Source organism: Neolamprologus brichardi, chromosome 8 (assembly GCF_056152115.1).
Source record: "Neolamprologus brichardi isolate AB-2024 chromosome 8, ASM5615211v1, whole genome shotgun sequence".
NCBI lineage: Eukaryota > Metazoa > Chordata > Actinopteri > Cichliformes > Cichlidae > Neolamprologus > Neolamprologus brichardi.
Window position 1 is genome coordinate 5460659 of NC_142111.1, and position 18573 is coordinate 5479231.

Sequence of the window (18573 nt, forward strand, 5' to 3'; positions counted from 1 at the left end):
GTTACTAGTTGACACAGTGTTTAAAGCCCTTAACTTACCCCAATAACCCTCAATCAAACATGAGATCACCAATGCAAGATATTTTAGAAATGCAGAAAATCTTTTCCCTCTTACTTTCGCACTCTTTTAAATGCAGTGGCCTCTCTAGCTGCTCTACTTTAAAGGCCTGATTGATGGCGTGCTGCTGTGATGATTGCTCTTCCTGCAGGTTCTGCTCTCAAAACTGAGAACGACTGAAGCTCTGTTAGAGTGGCGGTAAGCTTCATGAAAAGTGTGTGCCTTTCTAAATTTTACCCAGTCAGTAGACTTTGCCAAAGGTTTCAGTTCAGTTCTAGAGTCACTTCAGTGCTTGTTAAAGCAACAGGATTCAGCAAATTTGTGTCTAAAATGTAGTATTTTATAAAGGCTAAATGCTTCCGATCACATTAACGTTAATGGATCTGTGTTCCACAGTTGCAAGTATTAGTGCCTTAGCTCTCAGATCAGGGCTGTGCTTAACACAGATAGCATGAGGGCTAATGAGGGACCATCGCCAAGACTTTGCTCTGAGATGCCTCTAAATGAGCACTCATCCTGACACGGCTAATGTCGACCGTAATGATCACAGGCCGTCGTGTAGCCGCGGGGTTGGAAGAAGGACGACCCCCTCGTCATTCTGCCGGGATTGTAGAAAGGTTGCCCTGTTTTTTTACAATTTGTTTTAGAGGAAATCCATAGGTCACTTTAAATTCATTTGTTAGCAGTGTCTATGCTGCATGACTAAACAGTATAAAAGGCCATTATTTGGACCATTTTGAGACTGGTATACAATACAGCTTACATTTTTCTTCTCCTTTATGAGCATTATTTGGATCATCCATTCATCCGTTTTACACTTTAAGGAAGTATGGGCTCGAGCTGGAGAAAGTAAGTTCTAAAGTTTTAAACTTTAATAGCTGCATCATCACAGTAGTCTCATCTGTGCTGTCTATAAACTAAAATAAGGGGGTTTTGTGCAGTTTGTAAGTGGAGGTCCACAGTAGCAGTGGCTTCATTAATTATGTACATCATTGGACATATCAGTGTGATTCACTGTAGTCTTATTAACTTGGATGTTGTTCTACACAGTTGTGTAGAACAACTGTGTAGACCTCACTGCAGTGAGATCAGTGGGAACAACAGCAGCACGATAACTGTTGCTACATTTTTATGCTCACCAAAAGTCCGCATACCCCTGACACTTGAGTCGTGAACTGTTTTGTGTTTTTCTGTGTATCAAGCACATTATAGAGTTTCAGTTTTGCTGCTTATATGCTATAATATTTGCAGCAGTGGCATTTGTGGGAGCAGCGTTGAATCGATCTGATCTTTTACATTGCAGAAGAGAAAAGGCCTAGAATAGCCTGCATCATCACTGATCATCATCAGTTTGTTGTACTCAGTCTGTAAGCTACTTTACATTTACTTTATATGCGTCAGTGTGGATCTCTGTCTGCTCTCTGTTTGCTGAAAGGCAAACATTAATAAACACAAGAAAATTTATTTCCCTTAAAATGCATAGCACCCCCCACCCTATTACTTTGTGTCACTGTAACTGTGAACATGTACACTGATATTACCACTTAGCTTAAAGGCATCACACTTGCAAGAAAAGTTGTAGTATTATTATAAATGCATAGTTTGGTTTTGTCATCTTTTATTGCAGTTACAGGGTGGATGAACTGCATAATCATCATCATTAAATCAATTAAAATGTCAATAAATCTATAATCCTTATGTGTGTTTCTGTTGTGAAAAAGACAATAAAAATAGTGTTTGTTCTTTGTTTTTCTGTGCTTTATCTCATTCTGAGACATTATCTTCAGTGGTAAACAGACCGGAGATAAAATCTTTGTGAGTACATCAGTCAGCTTTCCAGCTCAGGGTGGAAAACTAAGAGATGAGTGATAAAATCTCTGTAGCTTTAACATTGAGAATTCTCTTTCTTTCTTCTTTTTTACCATAAAAGAAAAATGGAGAACATTCTTCTTTAAAAGCTACACTTAACCCTCCATCATCTCCTCTGAAGCAGCTACAGTAGAGAATGTGATGCATGCAGAAAGCTAATAAAATCACTAGCAAGAAGGTGAGTAACAGAGCTACAAGTACTATACGGGGGAATTTCATTTGGAAACGGACAAAAGATGCTTTCTCATATTGTAATATCGCAGTCTCACGTGTCACACTTTGAAGTTTCTGAGCTGTAGTCTATAGTGATATTAGGTTTCTGCTGAACAGGTAATGAGCGAGAGATGGGCAATGAACAGGAGACCAAATAAGATGAGGAAGACTAGGGGTACGCTCAAAAAAGCCTTTTTTGGATTCACTTAAAAGAGATTATGTCGAGTGGTTCCACACAATTGTATTAGCTAACCCCTAAATAATAGTTTCAATGACATGCTGTGTTTTGGCAGCTTAACTCATTGACTTAACACAGTTGGGTGGAATCACGTGACATTCACTGAGAGATCTAATTTATGTGTCTTTTAAAATGAAGTATACATACTGTATACATACCATTATATTGCTGTAATTTTTTTGGAATAAATTACTCATTTAATGGTTTTAAATTCGTCACATTTGCAACTCCTTTATTTTATTTTTTTATTTTTTGGCCTCTACTACAGCAGCAAATAATCCTTATTTATCTCATACTGGACTTTGGTGTAGCAGCCTAATCTGCTCCCCCCCTCCCTTTAAGCCAACTTTCTACTGATTGGTTGCCCGTGACAAACAAAAGATTTGAATAGAAGGTGGGTGGGACTTCTATCCACACAGCCAGAGACGTTTGCCTGAGATGACCATATTAGGATATCTAAGTTACGTTATGTATACATATGACATAAAAGGAAACATGCATTAGGTAAACTTTAATGTTTGATGTTATGAATTAAAATGAGCTTCGATGTAACAATGTACTGTGTTACAACCCTGAGTAGATATCAAATACACACACACACCTAGCATGTGACTGGAGGATGAGGAGATGTCACATTTTACTTGTGTGTCTGTGTGCACTGTTACTCTTGCCACTATGAAATGTGGTGATTGAGCTGAAAAAAAAATCTCTCTACAATATTATCTCTCTCCACCTGTGAGGACTGGATCTCAGCTGAATGGCAGATTACAGTTAGCATATCCCATTGTCCTCACCACACAAGGCCTTCATCGGCAGGTATGGCTGCCTGCCTGCCTATCTGCGGGCGTTTGAGTGTGCATGTGATGAAAGCACCTGACCCCGGTGATAATGGCATTCAGGACTTGTGACAGGCAAAATTAGCATACATAGTGGCTAAGATTTATTTTGGAGACGAGTGGAAAGGAAGTGTTTTCACAGAACTGATGGCACCTGTTTCAGGTACACGGTAGATCCTGTCCTGTCTGTTAAGCTGCCTTTTATAGTAAAGGGCAGTAAAAAAAAAAACTTCTTTTGGAAGGGCTTCATTGGTCGATATCATTTCAGCTCATTCAAATGGTGACTTCAGCCTAAGAACAGGTGAACATCAGAAGGGTAAACGTACACAGTAGGAATTTGTCTATGTTTGTTATACCTTGATTGGTTTTTCCTGCAAGAAATCCGCTCCTGGAAAACAAGTAATGTGCTCACAATGCTGGCAGTGACTTTAGTGAAGTATAAATCCAAAGTTTGTCGCAAGCTTTAGCCATGAAAGGCACCGTAGCTGAACAGACAAAAGAAACAATAACAGAAGTGCTGAGCTCCGCAGCAGATCCGAGGAAGAAAAGACACGCTGCTTGACTGACTGCTGGGATCCAAAATCCTCACGGTACTTCCACACTGACAAACACAAGAAAGCTGTACAAAAGTTGAACTATACTCAACTTTTAGTGCAGTGGTTTCAGGTGTCAGGTGGATATTTACAACAATTGAACTGAATTTTATTTATATTAGCTTAGAATGGGATAAATCTGGTCAGTGTTTTGGTTGATAATTGTGGTTTTATTTAGTCTGGGTATTTGACCATTTATATTGCTATTATGGCTCTTTGATCATGCTGACATGACAGATCCAATTTTAATAATTCAGAAAAGCAAAAGCCTGGAATGCCCATTTTGCTGCATACATTAGGGACCTACAGTACATGTACAGCCAGCTAACAAGAACATGAATACCTGAAACAGTAGTTAGTTGCAGTGCAAGCTTATCATGCAATCCATTATATAGGTGATAGCAGGACGTGAGTCAAACTTTACTTTTTACTGCCCAATCATAAGTCAACGATGAAGAGAAGATGAGGCTGACAGACTAAAGAGTTGAACATGTTGATGCCTTACTTCTAAAATCTACATGTCTATGCATAAGAACAATCCAGGCAACCACGATTTTAAAAATTGCTTTGGTAAACCATGCTATGAGGTGGTGCATCAACCTTGCTAAAATCAGCTTTTACGAGTTGATTCTCCAAGACTGGTGAGATTAAAGCTAATGCAACAACCAAAAAAAGGTATTTAATGTTGTTACTCTCCAGCATGGTGTTGATCAATAGGCTGTGTTGGGTGAGGAGGTCACCTGGCAAGTTGTTGCTGAACAATAACTTCAGTACAGCTAGCAAAGCCAACACTGCTAAAGTTAGCTAGTTTATGCTAAGGCTTGAAAACAATATTTAAAATAAGTCATGTAAAAAAAAAAATCACACCATAGGAGTAGAGGCAGCTCAGACTTGTTCCATTAGTTGCTGTTTTGTTTGACTGCTTGTTTTCCTGAAGCTCTAAATTGATTCAATTCAATTCAATTCAATTTTATTTATATAGCGCCAAATCACAACAAAAGTCGCCTCAAGGCGCTTCATAGATACAGAGAAAAACCCAACAATCATATGACCCCCTATGAGCAAGCACTTTGGTGACAGTGGGAAGGAAAAACTCCCTTTTAACAGGAAGAAACCTCCGGCAGAACCAGGCTGAGGGAGGGGCGGCCATCTGCTGCGACCGGTTGGGGTGAGAGAAGGAAGACAGGATAAAAGACATGCTGTGGAAGAGAGACAGAGATTAATAACAGATATCATTCGATGCAGAGAGGTCTATTAACACATAGTGAGTGAGAAAGGTGACTGGAAAGGAAAAACTCAATGCATCATGGGAATCCCCCGGCAGCCTACATCTATTGCAGCATAACTAAGGGAGGATTCAGGGTCACCTGGTCCAGCCCTAACTATATGCTTTAGCAAAAAGGAAAGTTTTAAGCCTAATCTTAAAAGTAGAGATAGTGTCTGTTTCCCGAATCCAAACTGGAAGCTGGTTCCACAGAAGAGGGGCCTGAAAACTGAAGGCTCTGCCTCCCATTCTACTTTTAAATACTCTAGGAACAACAAGTAGGCCTGCAGAGCAAGAGCGAAGTGCTCTAATAGGGTGATATGGTACTACAAGGTCATTAAGATAAGATGGGGCCTGATTATTTAAGACCTTGTATGTGAGGAGCAGGATTTTGAATTCAATTCTGGATTTAACAGGAAGCCAATGAAGGGAAGCCAAAATAGGAGAAATATGCTCTCTCTTTCTAGTCCCTGTCAGGACTCTTGCTGCAGCATTTTGGATTAACTGAAGGCTATTCAGTGTAATTTTTCAGTAAATTGGAAGTGAACAGTGTTGGCAAGTTAGCATACGACAATGAGCTCCATCATCTGCATCAATGGAAAATATGCTGGGTTGAAATAAACACCTTAAGATGACTCTTACTGTGAACTGGCACTACAAATAAAATTAATGCACTAAGATTGTCTCTGGCTAGAATTACGTTGTCTAAGGTCTTGCAACTGTTAGCAGGAAGTACCTCAGTTTTGTGTCCTCACTTCAGAAAGTAAGGATAGTTATAGTGTTTTGGTTCCTTTATTTAATTTTAGCAACTACTTCAGCACATACAGATGTGGATCCTTGACAGTGTTATGTCAGCAACAACAGATGTTAACATTACATCCACAAATGCCCCACAAACTGTTTCATAGTTACTAGTTATGGAACTTGGCAACAAAGGAAACCACTCGAAGGTAAAGTTTTTCTTTGCCACACCTGTTCACAGGTCAGTTGGTATCTTACTTTTCAACAGTCTTGTCTGTTTTAAAAGTCATTTGACTCCCATCCTGACACGATGCTCTGCTGAGTATTTACACACAGAGGCCTGCGTTCATGTCCACAAACACATGGTACTGGTATTCGAATCACGCAAAGGAATGCCTCTGCACATCTTGATTACTCGTCAAGAGCTGCGGCACTGCACTCTTGGGTGCAATACTGTATCTAATAACTGCTTTGACACTTGAGGATTTGTGAGTGAGCCATGTCAAGTCATTAGGGAGTGTTTTAAGTGCACTCAACATTGGTGATTAAGTGCACTTAACACATAAAGGCTCCGTTCAGGGGGTGATGAGAGGGCGTGCAATGTTGGCAACCGCTTGACGCATTGATAACACGCAATCCAGATTGCTGTACTCGCTGATGTCTGTCTGAGCCTGGCGGACACGTGTGTTTACCCCTGTTCTCAGGCAATGTGAGAAGTAACACTGCCTGGCATTCACACACACAGGGGGGGCTGTTAAGCTGGTGTGTGGTGCCACTGTTTAGGCTGGGAGGTTCATGAAACACTGAATCCACATAGAAACACAGAGGACAAAAAAAGGTGTTATGGGTTTAAGTGTGCCCATAAAGGGGAATTACATCTGAGAGATAGACTCACATGGTGGCATATAAACAAAGTTGAAAGTTATTATAAGCAGGTACATGAAAAATATCATAAACAGCAAGTACACGCATAAATGGACCGTACCATTACCCGCTCATGCTGTCTCACTGTAGCTGCATACGCTATGAGGTGCACTGGGAGACATAATCACAGCAATGGGGGGAGGCAGTGGGACTTCCTTGTGTCACAGAAGGAGGCAGTGGGAGAAAGAGATAAGAAGCAGACAGATGACGGAGATGGAAATTAGTGGTGGATTGCCGAGCAGGAGGAGGAGAAATGCCAGTAGTTCGCAAACAACAGGAATCCAATCCAGATGTTACTGCCAAGAGAAAAAGAATGGGTAAACGCACAGGAAACAGACAGAAGACAAAAAGCTGAGGTCCCAGCTTGGGTTTATTAAAAAAACACTTTATTTATAAAAAGAAACACTTTATTTGCAAGTTTGCATGTGTTGAAAAGATTAAACCAGTTTGATCACATTTATTTACATCTAAAATGAGGATTTTAAGAAAGGAACTTCGCTTTCCAGCCAGTGGAGACCTGTTGACATGGGTAGTGTTAATTAAATAAAGTGTAAATATACAAAGGGATAGTTTGAGGATTGTATTGGAGACAATCCAAGACTTTAAAAACATAAAGAGCTTAATTTTCTGCTTCTAAATTGAGGTTATTGTACTCGGCCCTAAAAAACGTAGAAATTTGGCATCCAACCAGATGCTAACTCTGAATGGCGTTGCCTTGACCTCCAGTAACACTGAAAAGCCATTTTTATTGGGGCGATCGTGGCTCAAGAGTTGGGAGTTCGCCTTGTAATCGGAAGGCTGTCGGTTCGAACCCCGGCTTGGACAGTCTCGGTCGTTGTGTCCTTGGGCAAGACACTTCACCCGTTGCCTACTGGTGGTGGTCAGAGGGCCCGGTGGCGCCAGTGTCCGGCAGCCTCACCTCTGTCAGTGCGCCCCAGGGTGGCTGTGGCTACAATGTAGCTTGCCATCACCAGTGTGTGAATGTGTGTGTGAATGGGTGGATGACTGGATATGTAAAGCGCTTTGGGGTCCTTAGGGACTAGTAAAGCGCTATATAAATACAGGCCATTTACCATTTTACCATTTGAAGTCGTTTTGTCCTTCAATGTGGATGTTAAACAAATATGTCGGACTGCTTTCTTCTGTTTCCTGAGCCTGGTTCAGCTGGAGGTTTCTTGCTCATATGGGGTCATATGATTGTTAGGGTTTTCTGTTTTATTTTTATTATTGTTAATGTTGTTATTCCTGTAACAACATTGAACTGTTGTTGAAAAGTATGTTTGCAGTATTTGTGCAAAGACTGTATGTAAAAGATGGACATAGCCACTAGAGATGGAACTCACCAGAGTCCCAACGATACAATAGCTTCACAATGCTTCACTAATAATGCAATATTCTTGTGATTTCTAACATGTTACAGTACTTGGAATACTGTACTAACAAATATGCAATTTATTACCTTTTTTCAACTGCAAATGATGTCCTGCCATAAATGTTGCCATAAGACAAAGTCAGTCTGATACCAGTCAGCGTTGAATGGGGTCAAGTTGACAGTTGCATGCAATCTGTTTCTGATAATACAGCAATTAACTGTGTTATCTAGTCAAAAATCACATATTTGTTGCTGTTTATAATCACAAACATCCACATTTAAGAGAAATTCACATTCAACTGTTACATTTGTGCTCAGCAGATTTCCTGTTCTATAGGAATATAAGCAGAATACAGCCAGTTAAGTTGAGTGCCCTCGACTTGTGCTCATTTACAAAGACTCATTCATACATGTTGGGAATGTGTCTGTATTTATTAGTTAGGCAGCATTTATTTACAAACTTTTGACAACCAGAGTGATCGCAGTCAGTCTGCAACTGTTTGCAGAAAGGTTGCCTCCTATCAGGCAACCTGTTATCATTCTTCTTGCATTCAAAGTGGTTGTGAGTGTGCAATATCCTCAAGCTCTAAATGTTATTTCACCGGAATACAATTTACAGGCAGGCAGCAATTTTTATTTTGTAGATGCACAGAGTTATCTGTCCTTTTTTTATTTTTTTCATTTGACTGAGCCATTAGCTTAGAGGTAGCTGATTCAAGCTAAGTATGTCCAGTTTTGTTTTTTTGGTTTAACGTATTTAATGTAAGTTTGTGAGTTAGTGGTTGAGACCTCTTATTCATGGTATTCCCAGAGTATTTTAACTTACATGGTCACCATGCAATTAATTTTAAGTCTCAATAATCTTTAATCTTCAATAGCTATAAAAATCAATCACCTACATATTAGCATTGGCATTGCATCTGCTCTAAAGTTGGAAAGTTTTTCACAAAAAGAGTCTATGGGGATTGGAACCATCAAAGGTTCATCCCCACTGCCGTCATTCCTCAGCCTGGGAGGACGCTTCTTGGACTCATATGAAAATTCTGTGCTAATGCATGCACGGCGTCTGTATTATCATGAACACGTGCATGCAGGCAGAAAAGGGTCAACATTCTGTACATTTGAATATGTGCAATAGGTTTACATTTGACTAATTAATTGCTACTTAATCATAAACAATCCCATAGAGAGAGTTTCAAGTACAAAGCTTTTACAATAGCTGTTATAAACAGTCTGTGTCTGGTTAGTCTTTACAGGGTCTGTCTGGTGCCCAGGAAGTGAAGGCTTTTCCATATCTGGCAGCAGCCACAGTGCTTTGTTTGGAATAAATATAGAAGGATGAAGAGCGTTACCTGCCACCTACGCAATATCAAAAGACAAAGACTTTACAGTACAGCCAGCACTCTTTCTGTTGGCAAATGATCTCTGGAAAATGAAGGGCAAAAGCAGCGTAGCAATGAACAGAATGAGCAACAGCAGTGCATACAAAACATGAATGAAATGCTGGCCCTGTTAGGACTGGTTTTTAAGCTGTGATACGCCCATTAATTGGTTTCAATTTGCCAAAGGATACTGTATGACTCGGGTCTCTACTTTTATTTCAGCCATATTTTGATTTGATTTTCTCACATACCCCACCACTCCCAGCCGCCGCAAGTTCTCCCGCTGCCATTCGTTGGTCCATTTCACACTTTTGTGGCTGTCACGCCGAATGAAAGCCAATTTCGTGACGCCCGTCTGAACTGGAATTAGGCCGGATGATATGACATAATTAACTTTTTTGCTTTGTTTTCCCCTAATGTGAAAGTCCCATTATTCTTTGGACGCGTGCCAAAAAGTTTGCAGAGAATTTAAAGTGGGGTTAAAGTATTCTGTCTGTCTCTTTAAGTCTCTTCCCGGGGAGAGGATGCAGTGGAGGGTAAAAATTAGGGAGTGTGTGAGCAGTGAGCCGTTCACCACAGGTCACTGGTGTCTATTCCCTCAGAGGCAGATGCGTTTGTGTGTTCGTGTGTGTGTCGTGTGTGTGTTAGGCTGCTCTGGTCTCCGCATGGACGTACAGCCAGTGAACCACAGTGACACGCCGCACACAGAGCGACACATTTTCTTTCTAGTAAACACGCAGCTTTAGAGGAAACCTCAGAGACTTTCTTCGATGTCTGTGATTGATGTAGTACCTGCACGGCTTTGGCTGCATGTTTGGACATCGCATCTCATCGTGTTCATCGAGACCACGCTCCACTGATGTGTAATACAAATTTCGGTAAATCAATATCCAGATTGCAGAGCCTGTAATCGTGTACTACACCACCAGGACTGTACGCTCCAGTGGGAACGCCTCACACCAGCGTGTCCTGTTGACGTTGATGAATATGAATGTGTGTGTGTGTGTGTGTGTGTGTGTGTGTGTGTAGGCCTGGTTGGATCAAACACTAGAGAAGATTGAGCTGGCTGACATCCGCTCAGTGTCACTTTAAAGAGTCCCCAAAGGCTTGGTCTCATGTTGTATTTGTTCCAGTATGCATGAACACTGTACATTATCATGACTGTGTGCTGTGTGTCTTCAGTTGGATGTGTTGAAACCTGTGTGTGTGTGTTTGTGCGTGTTTGTGAGAGAGATTGGGAGACTTAACAGAGTCATAACAGGGGTTTCTTATGTTACAGACTCTGCAGGCATGTATTGACTGTCTAACGTAAAATAGATGAGTAATTACTCCCCGGTGGAGACAAGAGAAATGGGTCTTTTCAGCAGAATAAAACAGAACGGAGATGGAAAGATGGGGTGTTAGAGGAGAAAGCAATTCAGTCGTTTGAGGCTCAGCGTGGCGGTAAATGTCTCTGCTCTTCCTCATTTCACACAACGCTTGTTTTCTTTTGGTCATGCATCTCGGGTTGTAACATCTGTCAGTGGCTGGACCGTCATGTTGTTTCTTCCGACGGGCTGTTGCTCCCTGTTATCTAGCGGCTCTACATGCAAAGCATTTTGGGGCAGAAAGACGACTAAAAGGGCACAATGGAGCTTTCGTATGTAGCCTTTATGTAGGCGTACGTAAACCCTTCACAGCTAGTTATGCATGACGAAATCAGAGTAAATGCATAGTTATTTTGAGTTTCACTGGAGTTGAGTGATTCAGCATACAGTACGATGTAATTTTGCTGAAATCAAAATCTCAGGTCAAGTCAACAATAGAAGGCTGAACTTGAAGGGTTGTCAAAGAGATAAATCCTTGTTTATAATGTTTCTCTAATATACATTGTAGTTTTTTGCAGTGTGAATCGTTTCTGGGTTTGGTGACCAAAGGCAACCTGCAGGAAATTTCAAACACTGAATTATGACGAGAGTTCTCTTGAGCTACATGATGGTGTCATTTGGGGCTTGAGGTTGAACTGAGTGAAACTCCTCCTCATGTCAGTGTAGAGAAGTTGAATTACATATATCTGAGATATTTTAATAAAGGAGGATGAAGTGCAGTTTCAACAATACATCTAGGTTTGTCTGTGTGATAAAGAAATGGAATAACTCTTGAGTTAAGACCTCAGAAAACAGTTTCCTGCTGACTGGTATCAAAGCTTTTCGACTAAAGCACGGCCGTCTTGTTAATTCTGGTCCTGATTAGAATCTAGAAGCACTATAAAGGACTATATGTGCCGCGGTATGACAGGTTGCTAACATATAAGTGTGTTATTCTCAGTCAGATCCGCCACTCCTCATCACAGTGAGAATTCAACAAGTACTGTCTATCTTTTATATAAAGTGTATGATTGGCCCTATAATTCCTAGTTGAGGCTACTGCTCAAAACAAGGCCTCAGGTTTCAGGCCGTAAACAAATGCTCCATGACAATATATCTATATAATCCACATCATACTATCACATGTCAGTTTATGGCCAGTGTGGTCCCTTTCATAGAAGAGTTTCAGCATCCAGACAGTTCAGATTAAATTTAGATCAAACACTGAACACAATGTTTTGGGGTTTTTTTCTTCTGTCTTTTCTTTTGGGAGATTATGCATCACGAAGCAATCTGCTCTGAGGCTCGTCTGCCTCTTTGGAGTCAATGAGTGGTGCGTAAAACATCTGGAGTGATGTATGGTCAGCATTAGGGAGTGAACCCGGGGCAGTTATTTGTTCCACAGCCGTCTGATAGGTTGTAACCCTGGAAATAGCCGTGTGACCCTTGTGTGTTGAGCATGGGGCGAGGTTTTGGGGTTTTCTTTATGCAGACTACATGAATGATTTCCAAAAATAGAACTGAATAAGATTTGAAATTGTAAACAGACTCACATGCATCGATTCCCACGTGAATCTCTGCGTTTTACTTGCAGTGAACTTTGGCGCTAGCTTCTCTTTAAGCTAACAGGATTTGATATATTTATACATTTCTCTCTTCATCTTGCAATGACTCATGTATCAGTGGGTGTCCTGAACCTTGATCTCCTTCCAGAAAATTTCTTGATTTCCTCTTTATTATTTTATTTTACTTTGAGCTGTATCCTTTTCCCTTCTCATTTCCGACTCTTCCTCCCTCCCGTTCATTTATTTATTGATTTTTATATTTTGAGAGTCAAAGTTCTCTTCTTGTACTTTCCTGTCCTTGTTATTGTCTGGAGTCCAGTTTGATAATGATTTGGGGTACCGAGGCTCAGTCAGAGAGCCAGACAGACGGTAATGAGGGCAGGAATACTGATTAATGCAATCAGCGGTTTGTTTTGACTGAATGACGTTTCTAGCTCGAGTCTCAGTTAAGGACGAAAAGGTGCATCTTTCTTCACCTTTAGACAATAATTCTGATGGCAAAAGATCCAAACAGGACAGGCAAAAAAAAAGAAAAAAGAAAAGGACGAAAAGGTGGCAAAACCATCATTAGTCCCAGGGTTAATTTTGGATGTCGAGCATCTGAGTTGCTGAAGTGCCCTTAAGCAAAACATTAAATCCTTGGCAGCTCCAAGGAGGTTGTTATCTCTTTCTTGAGCCATGGGGAGCCTGACCTTCTAGAGACAGGCTAAAGAGAAAAGAGGATCCCTCTGCAGGAATTAATAAAATATCACGCTCCTGTCAAAGGTTCTCAGTGGGATATTTTTAAACATCAAACATATTGTATGACTAATATTAGAGCCGGAGTCTGGCGTGAATGTCGGCCACTAAAGTAGCAAGAAAGTGCTGTATCGGAATGCAGATACTCTCCATCAGGAGAACTGTCATGAAGGTGCGTATATAGAAGTGTATTAGAGACATATTAAATTGTCTACAGACATTCACAGACCCCGTAGGTTGAAGCCTGCTGACACTTACTTGTAGTCGTAAGTATATTTTCTTTGTTCCCTGGTGTTTTGTTTTGCCATGGTGTGGTGTAGAGAGGATCCAAGAGAAAAGCGAGCCTTTATTGGCTTATTTTCCTCTGAATTCACCAAATCCAAAACAAGAACAGAGATCCAAGAGAACATGAGGAGTGAAAGTGAAAAAATGAAAAAGCACTACAGGGAGTTAAATGGATGATCTGACAAAAGACGAAAAGAAAAGATGTTATATACGAAAGAGATTGATTAGTGACACAAGAGAGGAACCAGACACAGGGGAAAGCAGTCAACAACAGCTGAAAGCGGCAGTCAATCACACAGGAAGGAAACAAAAGCAGGAAACCTTAAAACAAAATTAAACGGGAAAGAATTGAGCACTGACTGAGACTTAAAAATTAATAAAAGGGAAAATAAAAACCAACAATCAACAAGAAGGAGGCCAGTCGATGTTAGGGGAAAACAGTGGTTTGAGACCAAAATTATTTCAACCACATTAGTGGTTTGGGATCTCATTGGCTTTGAAAATGGATACCAGGTCTGCAACCAGGTATGCAACCAGGTCTGCAACCAGTCGCAACCAGTCGCAACCAGTCGCTGTCTTTAAATCATCTTTGGCACATCAAGAACGCTATAAAACGACAATAAGATGCAGTCAGTCTGCTGACATTTTGCAACTTATTGGGGTCAAGTTGGCAAATAACAGTGATAATGAGGCAATGGTGCAGTTATGTACAAACATTTACCAAGCTGATTGTTTTGCTTGGCACCAGGCGATGAGGTAGATCGCCTCATCTCCTTGCAATCAGTCTCAGACTGTTCCACTTTTTCTCAGTCACAAGGACGTTGCTATCCTATTTTGAACCTAACGGAGCCATTAAGCAAAAATAAATTAATAAGAGAATTACAATAAATTACCAGATCTATAACAGGTTTCTGTTATTTTTGACAATCCTGTCGCAGAGAACCACTTCTCTAGCACCTCCATATGGTTATCAGCCATATTTGAGTAAAATATCCAGCCCCTACTTAAGACTTGGTTGTAAAATACTCCTATTTGGTAAATGTCACTGTCATTACATTTCTAACACACTTGTTGTGGGCAAAACACACCTGATTAGGATGTTTAGAGGTGAAGGAGAGATGTCACATCATGATTTGACACAATTACATAGTTATCCTTACTGGGTGTGCTTAAATGCCATTGTATAATATATAATGGTAACTGTCGTAATATGGACGCCTGTAAGCCTGAACTACAGTCTTTCCTAAACCAAACCTAGTAGCCTAAATCTGACATTTAATCTGCTCCCCAAAGGACGAACCATACATTAAGAGATTTGGTGATCCTCAACATTTCAGCAGAAGGTCAAAAGTCAACGTAGATCAAGTCCCAAAATCAAATTACAAATGCAAATCAAAATAAAATGGCCTAGCATAGCATGTTAGCATCACATTAATATTACTCTCTGCAAAAATGAAGACTTTGAATGATGTTTATTTGAAAAACAATGACCATCAATACATATTGGATCTTGGTCCAGTATTTGGATGATCGCATTTAAGGTATATTTTCAAAGAAAACTCCTGTCAGACATGATTAATCAACCACAGCTTTGCAGTTCTCATAACTCACTTACATCATACGCCTTGTATTTTTGTCTCTTTGTGTCCATGCAGGATTTTGATGACTTCATCTTTGCATTCTTTGCCATCGAGATGGTGATCAAGATGGTGGCTCTAGGGATTTTTGGCAAGAAGTGTTACCTTGGAGACACGTGGAACCGTTTGGATTTCTTCATAGTGTTGGCTGGGTGAGTTACACAATTACACTCGCAAACACAAACACACAGGTGGCCAAGCATAACCGTGCATAAACACCGAAGGCTCGCGCAAGGAGCAGCACGCACACATGCAACAAATTTGGACAATAATCAATGTGCAAGGCGGAATCTGGGAAAGCGGTGACAGATTCAAGAACAAGGATAGAATCTGGGGAGCACAAAAAGATGTTTTGAGCTTCTAGATGTAATTGTGTCACTGAAAGCCAAGACGCTGCAGGCAGAGGATCAAACAGTATTAGATTTGAAGCATGAACCTGGTAGAGCAAGCCTTCTAACTCGCACGAGGCCACGTCCCCATGAGCTTTGCTGGATTTGCCCTTAAATAAATTTACTTTAAGTATTCCGTTAGAGGCTTTTAACTTGAAATCAATACCACGAACCCTCTTAAATGCTTTAGTGTTCAGATTGTGTAGAAGCTGATGAATGCATGTCGATTTCTTTTCTAATTATTATTATTTCAACTTTTACAGCACTTACAAATCTGCCCTTGCTCTATAGCACATTTATATACATTTTAACTACTATACCGCGCTCATAAAATCAAGCGACACATGCCCACACACCAATGCACACACACTGTAATTTGATTAAACATGTTACAGAACATAGCCCGCTGCTTTCAGTCTGACATTTTCATCATACTACATCCCCCGCTGGTTTATAATGCCATCCTTCTGCCGCAGCTTCTGTTGTCCATCATTGGAAACGGGACACATTTCCTTTTGTGTGTGTGCGCGAGTGCACATTGTCCTTAAGCATATACATATATATATATATATATATATATATATGTATGTGTGTGTGTGTGTGCATACTGTATATAGAGATATAGAGAGCGAGATCATTCCCTTTATTTCACACTGAGCTGCTGTTCCACGACTGAAGTGATGCCTTGGGTTATGTCTGCTCTCAGCTCACATTCAGTTAATTCCTGTGGTTTCCTTTCACTCCTCTTCTCTCTACCTGAATCATATACGTGAGTGGAAGCCTTTATATGATTATGGTAAGAGCTGCATCCTTCTCGGTCATCATGACTCAGGGAGAATCTGATTCAGTGCCAACGCAACAGAAGGAACTTGATGGGAAACACCTCAGCGTTTGATACGGAGGCATTTATCTCCTGAGTGATGGGGAGGTCGTTAAAAGCAGCTCAGGCTATAGCAGCGGCTGAAACATCTGCGGGGGTGACATTGCATCGTTGCAGGGAAGGCTGTATCCTGTATCCTAGGATATCGCATAGGATTACGCATCTGCTGAAGTATTCCAGTGTGAATCTTTGTATACGATTTTTGTAATAGATAACCCAGTTTATTTTTATTGCTAGTAAAATCTTTTATTATTTTTCCAAGCATACATGGAACAGCCGACATCCCACAAAAACCTGAAACCTGAAACAGAGAGAGACATCTACATACCGGAAACAATTCATTTAATTAATAAGTTGTAAAATTTATGGCCCATATTAAATGCACAATTTTAATTTTAACTGGTTGATTTTAGCTGTGTGTAATAAAAGTAGTGGAATGAAAATCAGGTCCTGCTTTGCATGCAATCAGTTGATTGAAAATCCACTATCAGCTGAAATCACCCGCAAACCTCTGTTGGAGACAAACTTCATTTCTGTTCCCTAATCCTGATCAAGGGTTCAGTCAGGATCTCTACATTCAAAAAATGCTTTTTTTAAATTTGCGAAGTACATATATATATATATATATATATATATATATGCAACATGAAATTTAGATTGTGTAAAATGCAGGTTGCAAAGCAGCTTGCAGATATGTAATACCCTATCTGAAGTAATATCTATATTTAGTGGGATGATAAAATTATAACAAGCATAACCTCTGAATTGGAATACATATTGTTATGTGAAACCAGTACAAGTAACTTGAAACTTTAACTTTTGGACTAGACTCGAGTATGCCCTGTCACAGATCTTGTATGCATTGTGTTTTTGTCCTGCATTGCTGCTGAACTAGAGTATAAAAAGGGAAATGTTCAAAAATCGTGCTAGAATGTATCCTAGGATATATGTGCACATATCACAATCATGGACAGACTGTGATTAAGGTGGTTTGGTCTTGCAGCCTGCCCTCGCAAGTGTTAAGGATCTTGGTTTCCCCCCTCATCGCTCTCTACCCTGTAAAAACCTCTTTACTCTGTAATTAATACCGCAAGAATAATTGATGGAAACGTTTGGCATCAGAAGAGTGTGTGTTTTTATCAGAGCATGCACAATACGGAAAGTGGCAGAAAACCAGTCTTATCTCCATGTCTGTAGCTGCTGGTGTCTGCACGTATGTCGGCTTACATCACAGAGTGTGGGCGTTGAGTGTATGTTAATATGTTTAGCTGTTTTCATGGGTTCTAGTATTTCTGAACAAATAAAAAAATATATAAATCTCATCTGTATGGAGAGCCCCCAGACTTGCAGAGACAATGGTAACCAAGGTAACGGCTGGTTGTCGAGCATTTGATATATCCTGGCAACAGTTGTTAAGTCTGCGGAGGAAGGCTCTGATGAACTGTTTGTTTCTTTCCTAGACGATAATTACAGCTAAGCTGCTTTTTCAGCAGGTCTGGACTGTCTTCTGCTAATCACCTCCCTGTCAGGAGGGAATGATGGAGGGATGGCTCCACGGAGCAGGTGGAAGGTGTAAAAAGGCAGATAGATGTGCAGGGGAAGAGTTTCTGGTTTGTGCAATCAGAGTGTTAAATTGATACCGTACCGCATTTGCATGATAAAGAGGGAGGCTAGTAGATTGGAGCTTTCTGTCTTAATACGTTCAGAATCATTTGCATGGGACCTGAACGCAACAGCATTTGTACAAAATGTGAATGGTAGATGGGTGTTGTTTTATTTCTTTCTGTTTCAGAGCATGAAGAAAAGTCAGTGTAGTCACATTGAATGTGCCAGACCGGACCTAACCACAGACCGTATATAAAAGATTGGAAGTAGATACCCTGACATTACCCACTGGTTGGTTAACCCTGGACATTTTCACTGTCACCCTCTTGGTGTTTTGAAATTGAGGGGAAACAGCACGTTTATGTGGTTTTGAATCTAGTCGTAGTTTGAGTTGAGTTTCAAAACTGGTCATCAGCATTTACAGTTTTGGATGACACAATCTGAGGGTCGTTTCCCCACAGACTTCTATACAACAAGACTTCTTTTCGTAGGAGTCGTCTCCTACTGGACACTGACATTAATGCTGGTTTAAATACTTTTACATGGAGCATGGGGTGGCCCTGATTGCTATACCGCACAGTCTTTGATTAACGGCTTGTGATTTTCAAGTAGCCGAAGTCATGGGTAATCAACTTCAAA

The 18573-nt window shown here is 40.5% G+C and overlaps 1 protein-coding gene across 12 annotated transcripts in view; it reads left to right on the top strand.

Moving 5' to 3' along the window:
• Positions 1 to 18573, top strand: part of cacna1g (calcium voltage-gated channel subunit alpha1 G) — a 320435-nt gene that overhangs the window by 116021 nt on the left and 185841 nt on the right. For all 12 annotated transcript variants that reach the window (XM_087845313.1, XM_087845314.1, XM_087845309.1 and 9 more), the window contains exon 4: positions 15079 to 15212. In XM_087845313.1, coding sequence (XP_087701439.1) covers positions 15079 to 15212 — 134 coding nt within the window. The remainder of the gene's footprint in view (positions 1 to 15078; positions 15213 to 18573) is intronic.